Here is a 16,325-nt window from a genome sequence, read left to right as displayed (position 1 = left end):
CTACCACTCCCGCCTGAAACAGCTTAGTCGGGTAGAATTTAGGAGCTGGATATTAAGGACTACCACGGTTAAACTGGCACAACTCCAGAACAAACGGCTGTACTGTCTGAGCATGGATCTCATTATAATTTTTGCATATTACGTACCTTCATAGCAGTCGTTGCAATCTTATTATGCTCTTTAAGATGGAGTCAGAGAGAGTAATCTTCGACCTAACGATTCAATAAAGCTCCTGAACATATTTCTCACTCACTTTGTACCACGTTTGAGGACGATATAGATTTCCAGGTTCGATTGGCGGACCTTATCATGCGGCAAGATTTTCACAACACGCGGAACTCTAAAGAAGGCGCCTGAGATTCTCTCAACCCGTACAGCGCCCAAATTGTAGTACATATCGAAGAAATGGCATTTTAGAACAATTCCACTATTCTCATTTTATTAAAATTTCTTTGTTTTTATTAAAATTTCAAAATCGCATAAATTATTAAACGCAGGAAAACATCGCAGAAATCCCTCCCGTACGTTTTTTTTACTACTACGGAGTTGCCATTTTGCACATTTCGGTAGTGAATTTACACTACTGTGTTAGGCGCACAGCATGCGACAGAGCACGTCAACGGAAATGGTGCAAATGTTTTTATTAATTCGCCGAACCACCCTGGGTTTTAGTTGCACTGGCAAAACACATGAACGATGTTTGAAAGCCAGTGAATGTGTAAGTCAATTTCCGGGCGCTAGCGCTGTAGCACAACAATGCCATCAAAACTGAGAAACAGTGGTGCAATCTTATTTTGCTCCTTAAGATGGGGTAGGAGAGAGTAATCTTCTACCTAACGATTCAACGAAGTTGCTGAACATATTTCTCACTCACTTTGTACCGCGTTTGAGGACAATATAGATTTCCAGGTTCGATTGGCGGACCTTATCATGCGGCAAGATTTTCACAACACGCGGTACTCTAAAGAAGGCGCCTGAGATTCTCTCAACCCGTACAGCGCCCAAATTGTAGTACATATCGAAGAAATGGCATTTTAGAACAATTCCACTATTCTCATTTTATTAAAATTTCTTTGTTTTTATTAAAATTTCAAAATCGCATAACTTATTAAAGGCAGGCAAACATCGCAGAAATCCCTCCCGTACGTTTTTTTTACTACTACGGAGTTGCAATTTTGCACATTTCGGTAGTGAATTTACACAATTGTGTTGGGCGCACAGAATGCGACAGAGCACGTCAACGGAAATGGTGCAAATGTTTAATTAACTCGCCGAACCACCCTGGGTTTTAGTTGCACTGGCAAAACACATTAACGATGTTTGAAAGCCAGTGAATGTGTAAGTCAATTTCCGGGCGCTAGCGCTGTAGCAGTACAGTACCATCAAAACTGAGAAACACTGGTGCCCTAAATAAGCAAATATTTTTCATCTGCAAATAATACATAATATTCACCTCTTTAAATAGCATGATATTTGCATCATTCCAAATAAAACACACAATTTAACAATTCGCTAATAAGTTTATAAATATTTGATTTGACAATATTAATCGACTTACAAAATTTTCTTAAAAACCTAAAAGATTTTTAGTGTCATTTTTTAAATGTTTTTTGTGGTTTTTTGTGTTATATGATAGATATGCAAATGTAAATGCTGTGAATGTGGGCGTGAAATGCGTTTGGAATTAAAAGTAGCAAAGTTTAAAAAAATATGTTGCAAGCAAATCAAATTTAAAAAATAAGTTGATTGTTAAAAGTTTTATGAGGCATTCTACGTCAAATGGACTTATGTATGACTGCAAGCGATCCTTTCGCCAAGTTGAAAAGTGTTGCAAAGTAACTTTTTTTTATTTGGCAAATATTGTAACCAATTTTCCATTTACTTGGTTTTTTTAGTTTTTTTTTTTTTGGTAATTTCGTATTAAGGAGGTTAATGAGGAGTCTGGATTCAGTAAATGTACAAATAAGATGAAAGAAGTAAGTGTAAATTTCAAAGGCCACACTTACTGAATCTTACTTCCGAGAAATAGCAAAGATTTCAAAAAAAATTCAAAACCTTTAATTTGCAAAAAAAAGATAATTGTTTTTTTGTCATCATTCGAAAATGAAAACTTCTTAGAGTGAACCTTTTTGAATTTTGAACAGTTTTTCGCACTTTTTATAGTTAATCAAACTTACATACCAAAAATTAGGTATTTCCTTCAAGGAGGAACTTATTTTGTACGAATTTGAAAAAATTTAATATTTAAATATACATATTTATTTAAAAACATATAAATAGCAAAGAAATTTACTATTTTTATAAAATACTTCTAATCAATCTGAACTGAACGAGAATTTTTCACCTAGCCGAGTTTTTCTTTTGCTATATCCCAAAATATAATTATCTTCGTCGTGCTCCTTTTTAATTTTTCCTGCAAATTGGCGTGACAGGACCTTCATGTTTTATGCCGACTCCCAGAGAGCCGTCTGCAAGGCAGATGAATTTTCACTGAGTAGCTTTTTATGGCAGAAATGCTCCTGAAGTGTTTGCTAATATCATTGTGTGTTGCAAAATGCTTCTAACTCGGATGTAGTTGATTTTTCACGACGAGTCGTGGGTCGTGTGCGCTAGCTTTCGTATACGGCACAATTACTATCGACTTACTTTTACTATATTACTATCGGCTGCTCATAATTGAAAGTGTAATAAAGATATCGAAATCCAACTACTAAATCGTTAAAAAAAATATAGTTAGGGGTTTTTTTCGCGGAGTGTCACATACATAAAAATTCCTTTATAGTTTGGAAGAATAACATTCTGAGTTTTCTAATATTCAATATTCTGAGATTTCTAATATTCAATATTTAAAAAATATCATTGAAAAAAACTAGTTACATAACTATTTAGAGCTTCAGAAGACTTATTTGATTTCTTCCCTATCTCAATTACTGTCTTAATGGCTAACTTGGATTTTGTAATGGTTATTATATTTGCATTTCTTTGTGCGACATAGGTGCTGTGTAACTCCGCATATCGTGGTGATGAACGTGCCCTCTGCGCTCTTCTTCGTGCTTTGTGACATTTTCTACGCTCTTCCGAAATTTCGTCATTCCACCAATATACTGGGCATGGCGGCATCACATGCCATACATAGCAACTTAGTTATTTGAACCGACTGGTCTTCCGCATGCGATTCTCGTACTATGGCGTCCTTCCAGATAATGTCAAATATTTGTGGGTCGAAAAGGTGCTGTTTCCATTTCCTACTTTGTCGATGTCTTGCTGCTACCGTTCGAGGAGTTTCGAGCAGCTCTACGCTAATAGCTTTATGGTCGCTGTGTGTGTAGACGTTGCTTATGGACCATTTTTCTCGTCTTGCTATTTCGCTGCTAGCGAGGGTGAGATCTATAATGGATCGTCTGGTACCTGTATCGAAGGTATATATCCCTGGTTCATTTAGGAGTTCCAGCCTCAAAGAAGTAAGGCTTTCGAGAAGAACTCTCCCTCTTTCGTTGGTTCGTCTACTTCCCAACACAGATGACCATGCATTAAAGCCTCCACACACTAAAAGCGGGTGTTTACCTCGTGCTTCAATGGTGATCCTGTATATCATGTCTTCGAACTCGGCGATGGTAATGCTCGGAGGGGCATAGCAACTGAAGACGTATTTACCGTTGATTTTTGCCCACGTGAATCCTGCTGCGTCATATATTCCTGTGTGAGAAATTTCCCTGGTGCCCAAATTGAGGCTTTCCCTGCTGAATCTGAGTGCCAACCCTGCTCCTGACGATTTTTGTAATGTCCATACCACTGTCGAACTGACACTATTCTTCTTCAAATGCTCTCAGTCTTAGAGCCCTTTTTCGGCCAAACCCTACACTAATATATGTGGAATTCATCCTAGCCCATTTAACCCCGCTAATTGTAAAATGATGCTAAAGCGTCGTTTGCATAAGTTCACTAATCGTTGGAAGGTGTTTACATGTGATAAGTGTCACTAGGTCATTATTTTGTGCGACTACCCCCGTTGCTTTTTCTGCGAGATTTTCCAGACCTTTGTTAACTACATAGCAGTGGCATACCGAGTTCGTGCCTAAAGTTGCTTTAACGATCCACACCCAGGAGTAGAATCAGATCTTGCAACTATAAAGCTTTAGGTCCCATGTCGTAAAGTGCCTTACAGATGATTTCCGTTTTAAGCTTATTGGAAGTGCCCTCTTTCAATGTCGAGCAAGCCTTACGAGGTAGACTGCTTGCAGTTATGAGTTATCTCGAAGACACTAATCACCTCGCTAAGTGCATTTTCAACTGATTTTTCTTTCTTTCATACGTGTTTAGCTACAACTATGCGAGTTTTCAAGATGAAGGAAAAGATATTTATTGACATTAAATTGTTAGCTGTCGAGTGGGTTGGTTTGTCTGACTTAGAAAAGCAGAACATATATGCATCTTGAAAAGATGCTAAGCATATGAGATTCGGTCTCGGCGATTTTTAAGACTTGAGAGATTTGATAGCTCATTCAGGAAAGTGGGGTCTCCATCAAGACTACGAGAAATCACTGGCCTGGGAAGGTTTAGAGATCCTTTACACTCTAATTCACTTCTAGATGTAGTACTATGCAAGAGGAATGCCGCTTTGATGTCAATACAAATTTTACCCCACACGCATTGCCCAGTACTGCTTTAGTCCCCGCTACCACTCCCGCCTGAAACAGCTTAGTCGGGTAGAATTTAGGAGCTGCATATTAAGGACTACCACCGTTAAACTGGCACAACTCCAGAATAAACGGCTGTACTGTCTGAGCATGGATCTCATTATAATTTTTGCATATTACGTACCCTCATAGCAGTCGTTGCAATCTTATTATGCTCTTTAGGATGGGGTCAGAGAGAGTAATCTTCGACCTAACGATTCAACAAAGCTCCTGAACATATTTCTCACTAACTTTGTACCACGTTTGAGGACGATATAGATTTCCAGGTTCGATTGGCGGACCTTATCATGCGGCAAGATTTTCACAACACGCGGAACTCTAAAGAAGGCGCCTGAGATTCTCTCAACCCGTACAGCGCCCAAATTGTAGTACATATCGAAGAAATGACATTTTAGAACAATTCCACTATTCTCATTTTATTAAAATTTCTTCGTTTTTATTAAAATTTCAAAATCGCATAACTTATTAAAGGCAGGCAAACATCGCAGAAATCCCTCCCGTACGTTTTTTTTACTACTACGGTGTTGTAATTTTGCACATTTCGGTAGTGAATTTACACAATTGTGTTAGGCGCACAGAATGTGACAGAGCACGTCAACGGAAATGGTGCAAATGTTTTTATTAACTCGCCGAACCACCCTGGGTTTTAGTTGCACTGGCAAAACACATTAACGATGTTTGAAAGCCAGTGAATGTGTAAGTCAATTTCCGGGCGCTAGCGCTGTAGCAGTACAGTGCCATCAAAACTGAGAAACACTGGTGCCCTAAATAAGCAAATATTTTTTATTTGTAAATAATACATAATACTCACCTCTTTAAATAGCATGATACTTGCATCATTCCAAATAAAACACACAATTTAACAATTCGCTAATAAGTTTATAAATATTTTAGTTTGACAATATTAATCGACTTACAAAATTTTCTTAAAAACCTAAAAGATTTTTAGTGTCATTTTTTAAATGTTTTTTGTGGTTTTTGCAAATGTAAATGCTGTGAATGTGGGCGTGAAATGCGTTTGGAATTAAAAGTAGCAAAGTTTAAAAAAATATGTTGCAAGCAAATCAAATTTAAAAAATAAGTTGATTGTTAAAAGTTTTATGAGGCATTCTACGTCAAATGGACTTATGTATGACTGCAAGCGATCCTTTCGCCAAGTTAAAAAGTGGTGCAAAGTAACTTTTTTTTATTTGGCAAACATTGTAACCAATTTTCCATTTACTTGGTTTTTTTATTTTTTTTTTTTTTGGTAATTTCGTATTAAGGAGGTTAATGAGGAGTATGGATTCAGTAAATGTACAAATAAGATGAAAGAAGTAAGTGTAAATTTCAAAGGCCACACTTACTGAATCTTACTTCCGAGAAATAGCAAAGATTTCAAAAAAAATTCAAAACCTTTAAATTGCAAAAAAAAAGCTAATTGTTTTTTTGTCATCATTCGAAAATGAAAACTTCTTAGAGTGAACCTTTTTGAATTTTGAACAGTTTTTCGCACTTTTTATAGTTAATCAAACTTACGTACCAAAAATTAGGTATTTCCATCAAGGAGGAACTTATTTTGTACGAATTTGAAAAAATTTAAGTTTTAAATATACATATTTATTTAAAAACATATAAATAGCAAAAAAATTTACTATTTTTATAAAATACTTCTAATCAATCTGAACTGAACGAGAATTTTTCACCTAGCCGAGTTTTTCTTTTGCTATATCCCAAAAAATAATTATCTTCGTCGTGCTCCTTTTTAATTTTTCCTGCAAATTGGCTTGACAGGACCTTCATGTTTTATGCCGACTCCCAGAGAGCCGTCTGCAAGGCAGATGAATTTTCACTGAGTAGCTTTTCATGGCAGAAATGCTCCTGAAGTGTTTGCTAATATCATTGTGTGTTGCAAAATGCTTCTAACTCGGATGTCGTTGATTTTTCACGACGAGTCGTGGGTCGTGTGCGCTAGCTTTCGTATACGGCACAATTACTATCGACTTACTTTTACTATATTACTATCGGCTACTCATAATTGAAAATGTAATAAAGATATCGAAATCCGACTACCAAATCGTTAAAAAAAATCTAGTTAGGGGTTTTTTTCGCGGAGTGTCACATACATAAAAATTCCTTTATAGTTTGGAAGAATAACATTCTGAGTTTTCTAATATTCAATATTCTGAGATTTCTAATATTCAATATTTAAAAAATATCATTGAAAAAAACTAGTTACATAACAATTTAGAGCTTCAGAAGACTTATTTAATTTCTTCCCTATCGCAATTACTGTCTTAATGGCTAACTTGGATTTTGTAATGGTTATTATATTTGCATTTCTTTGATATACTCGAGATAACTTGCAGATACCAAGACATAGTGCTTTAAGATGCTCAAATTTCTGGCCTACTCGGGACAATTTCCACACTATGAAAAGTCATGTGACTATAAACTGAGAACGGAGAATACTAGTATTAGCGGAATTTTGTTCTTACTCGACTTAGGTTGTTATTACAGCAGACTTTAATGTTAAATGTAGTCTATTCAGTTTGACATAAAATTATCTCAATATGATATACTTATACTTTTTTCAGGCTCAAAATCAAAAAAAAAAAATTCTTGCTTGATTAATTAGAATAGCTTTGCAGGGAAAATTTTTACTAAAATATAAATTTAAAATGTTCGGGTTTTGAGGTTTCGACACAATTTTTCGAAATCGATTTGAAAAGCTGTTCTAATTTTCTAAATCTTTAAAAAAATTTCGATTTTACTTCAAAAAGTCTTGAAAAATTAGTTAAATATAATAGACAACTTTTAAATACGGTCGTTAGAACATTAAAAACCAATTTGTGCATTGTAAATAAAAATCGCTTTGAAAATTTTCGTGAAAACCGAATCATTAAGTGTGAATTTTGATGAAGTAAATTTTTCTCTCAGACAAATTGTTCGAAGAAAAAGTGTACTCAGTTACTGAATCTACCCACCCCCGAGATCCTACTTGTATAACTCCATTCGAAGGGAAATGCGATTCGAAAACTGTCGATCGATTCACATAACGAGGCCCATGGCCTGATAAATATTTTTTCAAAGCGATGCTAAGAAAAGGTAAATAATAAAAATGTAAGAAAAATAAAAATAAAACTAAATTAACAGCTATACAAAATATACAAATTCGAGCGAGTGTGAATGCCAAAAATGATGATACAAAATATTTTATAGATTATTGTATGCTTAAGCGATTTAAGTAAACAATAAAAATATACTAAATCTAAGTATATTGGCGTTAAACAATTAACAATATTTTTTTTTTTTTGTATAATTAATAATAATTGTATAATTTTTTAAGTTAATATATTTTCAAACTACAATTTTAAAATTATTCTTATTTTTTAATTGCGTTAGAAGTTATACTAAAACCATTTTCAAAAGTTTTCAAGTTCAAATCGACGAATTGGATTTACAATAATTTGTTGATGGCATGTGATGCATATATCTACGCAGAATTACTTGTTAAAATTATCGATTTGCTGTAAAACCCAGCTGCGTGATGCAGCGGCGCTCATATGTGGTGGACAGATGACAGAGCTGGGTTGTTGCTTAGCTTCCAAACTTTTTGGTATTTCCGCAGCACCACCTACTGGCGATTGCGTTTGCGCTTCCTTGCGTGGTGATGTTTTTTTAATATTAATGCGCGGTATGCCGGTCGGTTTCGGTGGCACCACAGGATTCACGCGATTCTGTGCTGGCGGTGGTGGTGGTGGTGGACTATGAGGACGCTTCACGCCATCACTTTGCTCACTATCGGTGCGCTTGTCATTATCATCACTATAAATAGCCGAATCACGAAAATCATTCTCAAGACATGCTTCTACATTGTCCTCATAAACAAAGTCACTTTTGCGCGCATCACTGTTCGTTGCTGCGCTAGTGGCACGCTTCGAATCCCACATGCTATCATTTGATGATGTCAACGAAAATACTGAGTCGCGCTGCAGCGATGCATCGGATGACGCGCAAATCATAATTGTGAAGAGTGTACGTGGATCCGCATAGTCGACATGTGCCATACGCTCACCAACCGCTTCACTACCTTGGCGATGTAAAATGCTTTGACGACACATTTCTGTAACATCGGAAACGCGCCGATCAGGTGGTTTGTTTGAGCGTCCAAAACTGTGAGCTATATTATCAATAGATTTGCGTGCACGTGGCAGCAAAGAATTATGTGAGGACGATATATGTTCATGTGTGCATTTGTTGCTCATACCAGCAGAGAGGTGTGCAGCGCTACTATGCGCGCCTGTGCTAAATAAGCGCTTCATTAGATTCTTTGGTATGGGACGCGCATAAATAGGATCTGTGTTATTATTGCAAGCACTTGTGCTATTAGAAGAGATCATTGTTATGTTGCTAGTCAATGTGGCGCATTCCAAATTGATAACTGTACTTTGACTGTCGCGCTTTAGTGTGCATGTTGAGGAGGATGTAGAAGAACTATTACCGTCGCGTTGATCCTGTGCGTTGTCCACTGCGACGAGTCGCAATTGTGCTTCGCACGCGCTAACGCGTTCTGATACAACTTCGCCTCCCACTTCTTGCAGCGCACCATCCGCTGTATATACTAAGGTTACATAATCGGATTCTGGACGCGATGCTGGAGTTGATTTCTTTTCACGAGCTTTGCAATACGGCGCCGACTGTGAGCGCCCCAGTATTGGCGAAAATTTATAAGGAACATGTACATTACGTAAAAGTGACTCGTAAATGTGATCATCACATTCTTCATTTGAGCGTGTTTCTGCCGCATCTTTGCCGTTAGCGTGCTCACTCTCAGATTCTAGTGGTGGTGGAGAGCGCGATGGCGGGCGTGGCGGTATCTCATTGATCAACAAGTAGTCCGGCGATTCAGGACTACCAGCCGAGCTACCACTGCCACTAACGCTGCCTTGTTCTGACGCGCGCCTGCGCTGCTGTTTCTTTTTCGCCATGCGCTCAAATTCTTTGTTCTGTTTTAATAAGTCCAATATAATCTCTGCATCTTTTTTCTTTAGTGTTGTGAGTAATTCTTCACACTGCTTCTCCAATTGCATTTGTATACTATCAAGATTTTGTGTTACTGTTTGCACATCCTTTTGTTCGCTCACGTCGTTTTCCTGCGCCTCCTCCGCCAAATTTTCTGTTGATTCGGTAATTTTTAGTTCCATTTTGGGCGCGTCGTCAAACTCACTCAAATCCATATAGAATTTGCATGTTTCCTTTGGCGGCTTGCCTGTGCGTTGCTTCTTTAGAGTTGCAATGCGTTTAGGTATAGTTTTATGATTGTATTGTTTTATCTCAATCGATTTGCTGGATTTTGACTTACGCGCATCTAAATTGGTAATACTGCCGTTTAGCGACTCACTTTCTTCATCCACGTCTTCACATTGGAAGCTAATACGTGGTACTGATTTGCTGCGCTCCTTCAAAGCCTTCAAGCCGAAGAGTGGTGACTTTGGTGGCGCGCATGCTGTGCGGCGTATTATACAAAGACTTGTGTCCTCTTTTGCTGCTGGAGCATTATTATTCAGCTTCGCATCTTGAACGCTGTTATTCTCAGCTCCCTCAGACTTTACAGTACTCACTGCGCTATTTATCTCATCTGATTTACCTTTATTTTTAATAGCGGCCGCTAATTTGTGTAGCGCTGGCAGCATATTATCATCAATGCTGTTGGCTCGCGTTAACGACTTACTCGCTTTTGTTTGGGATACCTCATTCGAAGTATTTGTTGTTGACGACTCTCGCGTTGGGTGTTCAGCAATTTCATTGAAACTATCAAAAGATGTAGAATTCGAAACAGTCTTTCGTTTGAATTTTGATCGATTGCGTATTTCACTGCGCCGATACTGATTGCGTCGTTCCAAGTAGACTGGAGTTGTTGAAGTTGAGTGTAAACTCCATTTCCAGGCGCTTTTATCCGGTGTTCGATCTATAAGCATAAAAGTACATAACTATTAAAACGCATAAAATTTTTTTTTTTAAATATGAAATGCAATATAAATGCAAAGATATAAAACATCATTCAAATCTTGAACACTGAGCAAAGCACAAACTTTTTGGTGCCAATTTTGTTCTCTGGTGCAAATACATTCGAATGCAGTGTACTCCATATCACATCGCTAATGAAAAGCATGAGCCAATAGAATAGTGCATATAGCATGTTTTAACTTTTACTTTGACCATTATTTCAGTTTTTATATAATGAACCGGAGCTGGCCGATAATTGTAAGTCAAACATTTTTTTTCTTCCTCCTACGCGTTTCGATGCTGCCGTATCTTCTTCGGGGTATCTATTTTTAATATAAAAACTGAAAATTTTGATATTGTTGTAAACTAGTTACCTTTTTTTAAATAAAAACGAGACTCTATGAAGAAGATTTGAAGAATTTTGCCTTGTTATTACCGGCGGTAAGGCTCCAACTCAATATAAACTGCATGAAGTGGTTTCGTAGAGTTTTTTGCGTGTTTCAAAAGCTGTTTGGAATGTTGACTACAGCGGGCAAAAGAGGTGAAATTCTAAAACGCTTAGTACGCCCTAGACTGCTATTATGAAGTTCTGACGCTGAATTCCGCGGTAAATTCCATCAAACACTCTGCAATTTAATGGGGACTAAATTACAAGAAATATGCAATTTTTAAACCAAAGTACAAAATCGAATAACACACCAAATTGGGTAAACGTACCTCGACATTAGTGAAAAGATCAAGTACTATGGAGTCAATCTAGATTAAGGCCTATTCTGTATTGACAGACTAACAGAACCAGTGAAGAAAGAAGCAATTTTCCTTTAAGAGAGCAAAAGGTGTTAGAGTATTTCTCCAAAAAGGAGTAAACTGGATCTCCTCATTCATAGTATGAAGAGCCATTCCACTCAGATGGGGAGGACGAACGTCTGCATAAGGGATGCTTTTAGCTCTACTCTGACGAAAACACTTCACGATATAGCCTAACTGATTGTTAAGTGTTGAGCAACACCCTACTCCAGAAACCATTCACATGGTACTCGATGTCGTTGAACTTGACGTAAAGGTGAGAGAGGTTATTCCTGCATTGGGCATAATATTAGAGATATCTTTTTGATTATTAAACTTTTAAAACATGGAGACAGCTAAAATTGGAGACGTTTAAAATAAATAATTCAGCGGTACTAAGTCATGTGACAAATTTCTTAATTGGCTAGCCCAGCTCTGCAGCATCAGCCTTATATGGACAAAGAACAAAGAAATATTGGCCATATTAGTTGGCAACTTGAAGAATGGCCGCTTACTTTTATACAAAAAATTAGTCCACTAATATAGCAAGCGGGCACTAACAAAACAAACATGGAAAATTAGCGATGTTCACGTCTTTGTATATGTGACTTATCCAGGCTCAATTTCCTTTATTATATTAAATAACGTCTCTCCATACTTTTGACCTTATATAAATCGGGGATGTTGTCTGTTTTCCAGCCCCCTCGCATTCAAGAAGCCTTATAAATGACCGAATGTAGATAGGTATAGTTCTAGGATGATATCAACCAGCGCTGTCCATCTTGGACATCTTTTTCTTCTTGTAGCGATAAAGACCCTTCCCGTATAGTACAGTCCCTTGTAGTGGCACCAAAATTTTGATAATTCACGAAAATTTCAAAGCGTTCTACCTGACTAGCATTCCATAGAGCTGAATCAGCTTGACTTATATTTAATAAAGCCATTGCATAACTCTTGGCGAACATCTCCAGCTTTTACCGATTCTACTTATGCACCCAATTTCAAGAAAACAGCATCATGTGTAAGGTTTTTCGGATAGGTTGTTCTCTAGTATTCTTCCTATCAGAAGGAATCCTGAAAATAACTTAGGACCTACATAGGTACCAAATTTGAAGCAAATCGCACCATAAGTAGGATTTTTTACATTCGACGTTTCTTGATCCGATTCCCGTTAAGAAAAGTATACCAAATATCCACCTAAGTAGGAATTCCTAATCTAGTGGCATCAAAAATAAAATTTTTTCAAATAGTCTAGTGGGCTGAAAAAAATAATTATCCTAAGTGCGAATTCAGCTTAATGATGCAAAACAACTCACTTACAGTGAATCGAAACTCTGTTTGTATTGCCACATACCAGTGATGCACAAAGCCAGCAGAGCTTCGATTATCACCACAACATCTTTCACATGGAGTTTACGAGTGAGATGTTTATTGCTTGAGCATTATGGATAAGACAAGTGTGTTATCTTCAGCATGCACGTCAAAATAAAAAATAGAACCGAAAGTTGATTTTTAAAATTACTATTGTGGTCTCATCCTGTATATCTTTTTATCACCCGCTGGAGACAGTTGATCGTATGCGTCGCCACATTAAACATCCTGCCCAAACGCTAAAAAATAGCTATCTTGAACATCCTGTGAGGCAGTTGACGGATAAGATATTACACTTATATTGTACACAATGGTTTGAAGTACAAGCGAAAACTGCTTTACTGCATGTACTGCCAAAACTCAGACGCTTCGCATTCGTGACATTAAATTTCCGACACTCCAAGAGGATATCTCTGCCACCCACCACCACCATACAAATATAAAATGTATTTTATTGATGCTATCTAACAGGACCATTAATGTACTGATAATCTGGAAATCGGTACATTTTTGTTCTATGTTGATAGCTGAGCATAAAAAAAGAGAAAGTAAGAGAGCAATATGCCAATATGAAAGCCAAACGTTTTTTGCCCTAACCAAAATTAGCATGCGCTACGACAACGAAAACCACCCCAGCGGGTTTGGGGGATTAGAATATACCCGCGACAGGTATGCCTGTCGTAAGAGGCGACTAAAATACCAAATTTATGCAAGAGGTTGTGTAGCGCAACCCTTTCAAGGGGCTGCCAGCGCAATATATAGCTTCTCCAACCAAATTGTCAGCCTCACCTACCCGTGACGAATCATGTTTCTTATAACACCCGAGGCTCTGGCGACCCAAGTTCCGCATGAATATAGGGGTTGGGAGGGCGGGATGGCCTAGAAGGTTTCATGCGGTCATATCAAATCTTCCCCGAAATGGTGCTTGTTACAGGATTGGTTTGCATTATAAACTATGGACGTAAAGGGTCCATGAGTATTTTCTTTTCCAAGGGGTTGATAAGCGCAATACAAAGCTTATGCAACCTAATTGTCAACCTCACCTACGCGAGGGGAATCCTGTTACAAATATGAATGTCTCATACATATATTTAGCAGGCAAGACTCTGAGTTCCTCATGGAACTGGGGGGTGGGGGACGGTATGGCCGAGAAGGTTTAATATGGTCATCTTAATCGTTATCGAAATGGTCGAGCCAGTACCTTAATGGTGCTTTGTTACCGGAACGTACCGGATCTATATCCGGGAAAAGACATCATTGATAACACTCCCTAAAACTTTCGGGGAGTGTCTTTACAGTTAATACAACAACAACAGCGTTTTTATTCTCAGCTGAGCAGAGCTCACAGAGTATATTAATTTTGCTCGCATAACGGTACCCCGTAACGGCATAAACTAATCCAGATAGATAATGACTTCTATATATCAAAATGATCTGGACGAAAAAAGAAATTCATTTAGCCATATCCGCCCGTCCGTCCGTCTGGCCGTAAACACGATAACTTGAGTAAGTTTTGAGATATCTTAATGAAATTTGGTATGCAAGTTCCAGGGCACTCATCTCAGATCGCTATTTCAAATTAACGAAATCGGGCTATAACCACGCCCACTTTTTCGATATCGAAAATTTCGAAAATTACCAAAGACGGATAAAGCGATGAAACTTGGTAGGTGGGTTGACCTAATGACACAGAATAGAAAATTAGTAAAATTTTGGACAATGGGCGTGGCACCGCCCACTTTTAAAAGAAGGTAATTTAAAAGTTTGGCAAGCTGTAATTTGGCAGCTGAGTGTGTAATGCTCGGTTACACCCGAACTTAGCCTTCCTCACTTTTTTTAACACGCTTATATTAGCTTCACTTGTATGTTTGTAACTCTCTAGGCTAGGCGCGCAAAGAGACCCATCTAGCGGAAATTATTCAAGTCTCGCGGCAGTGGTTAAATAACTCGCTACAAATCGAGTTGTGCTTAATAGCAGAGACATGGCGGGTTGTTTAGTTTTTTTAAACTATATTTATGGTATTAGTCGCAAATGTATATACATGTAAAACAAACACGGCTAATATGTGTTAAGTGAGCGCGAATAACGATTTCACTAGCTGACGACCTGCGTGTCATTTTAGGACTTAAAAAAACCCGTTCAGTAGAAAACTGTTTCCTCAAGCAATTACATAGACTTTTAATTTTATATATATGTATGGAAAAGAAATATGAGCCATAAATTGCATGCAAAAACTTCCTCAGCTCATCTCAGGAAGCCTGACATCTAATATCTTTAAACTAAATTAATCTATAAATATGTTATTAAGCTTTCAAATGATTGTTTAAGATTTCATTGGAACATGACTGTTAGTATGTATGTAGTTAGGTGCTTCGATAATGTTAAAACATTTCTATTTTTAATGAGATGTGTAGTTATGAAGCGTTCAGGCAAGCAACAGTAACAGGAACAACACCAATAACAATAAACTAATTTTCTACGCTTGTACTTACTACTTGGCTGTGATGCCCAAGGATTGTTGGTTAAATATATTTATGCGCGTGTTTCGTATAGAACTAATGCAGTTTTAGTTACAATTTTAAGGTTTTTTGGTTTTGCTTTAACTTCTAGGTGTTAGTTTGGGGCGTTGTAACCAATTGATTACGTGTTAACTTTGCTTAGTCTTTAACCATGTTTTTCTAAAGGTAATTTGTACAAAAATTTAAAATAAACGCAAGAATTGACCCAGACCAAGCACAAGCCTTTTTCTTAATTTAGTTTAGCAGCAGTCAATTGGTTGTTTGTAGTCTTTAGGGTTTCTAATGTTTAAACATTTTTTATGATAATTGAGTTTAATTTGTGCATTTGTTGTTTTATTATGTAATTTTGTTTCTTATTAGAAGCGTAACGCCTAATATGCCAGCCCTTATGCAACTGGAAAAGTAAGGAGAAGCGAAAAAAATATATATTTTTTTGGGGTAATAACGTAAAAATGGTTAAATAGTAGTAAAAATGTAATAGTTAATACTACTAAACTATTGTTAATTAGCTCGTATTATTTTTTTTAAATAAAGTGCAAAGATGGTAAGTTATACGATAAAATAATGGAGGGATGCAGCATGATGATGGCGAAGCAAATGTTTTAACGGATACACGATAGGATGTACGATTTCTAGTGTTGGGCTTAAAATGCGTTAATATTGCAATAACAAATCACACTTGTTTAATTTGACAGTATAAACACTCCAAGCGTTTTTATACTCAGTTGAGCAGAGCTCACAGAGTATATTAAGTTTGATTGGATAACGGTTGGTTGTACATATATAAAGGAATCGAGATAGATAAAGACTTCCATATATCAAAATAATCGGGATCGAAAAAAAATTTGATTGAGCCATGTCCGTCCGTCCGTCCGTCCGTTAACACGATAACTTGAGTAAATTTTGAGGTATCTTGATGAAATTTGGTATGCAGGTTCCTGAGTACACATCTCAGATCGCTAT

The 16,325-nt window shown here is 37.2% G+C and overlaps 1 protein-coding gene across 5 annotated transcripts in view; it reads right to left on the bottom strand.

Moving 5' to 3' along the window:
• Positions 1-5,563: 5,563 nt before the first annotated feature.
• GEFmeso (Guanine nucleotide exchange factor in mesoderm) overlaps positions 5,564-16,325 on the bottom strand; it is a 477,799-nt gene continuing 467,037 nt past the window's right edge. For all 5 annotated transcript variants that reach the window (XM_067774213.1, XM_067774212.1, XM_067774214.1 and 2 more), the window contains one exon: positions 5,564-10,647. In XM_067774213.1, the coding sequence (XP_067630314.1) occupies positions 8,183-10,647 (2,465 nt within the window). In that variant the 3' untranslated portion in view covers positions 5,564-8,182. The remainder of the gene's footprint in view (positions 10,648-16,325) is intronic.

The sequence above is a fragment of the Eurosta solidaginis genome, chromosome 3 (genome assembly GCF_040869045.1).
Source record: "Eurosta solidaginis isolate ZX-2024a chromosome 3, ASM4086904v1, whole genome shotgun sequence".
Taxonomy (NCBI): Eukaryota; Metazoa; Arthropoda; class Insecta; order Diptera; family Tephritidae; genus Eurosta; species Eurosta solidaginis.
Note: the sequence above shows the minus strand (reverse complement) of the source record. Positions and strands in the feature narration are given on the sequence as shown.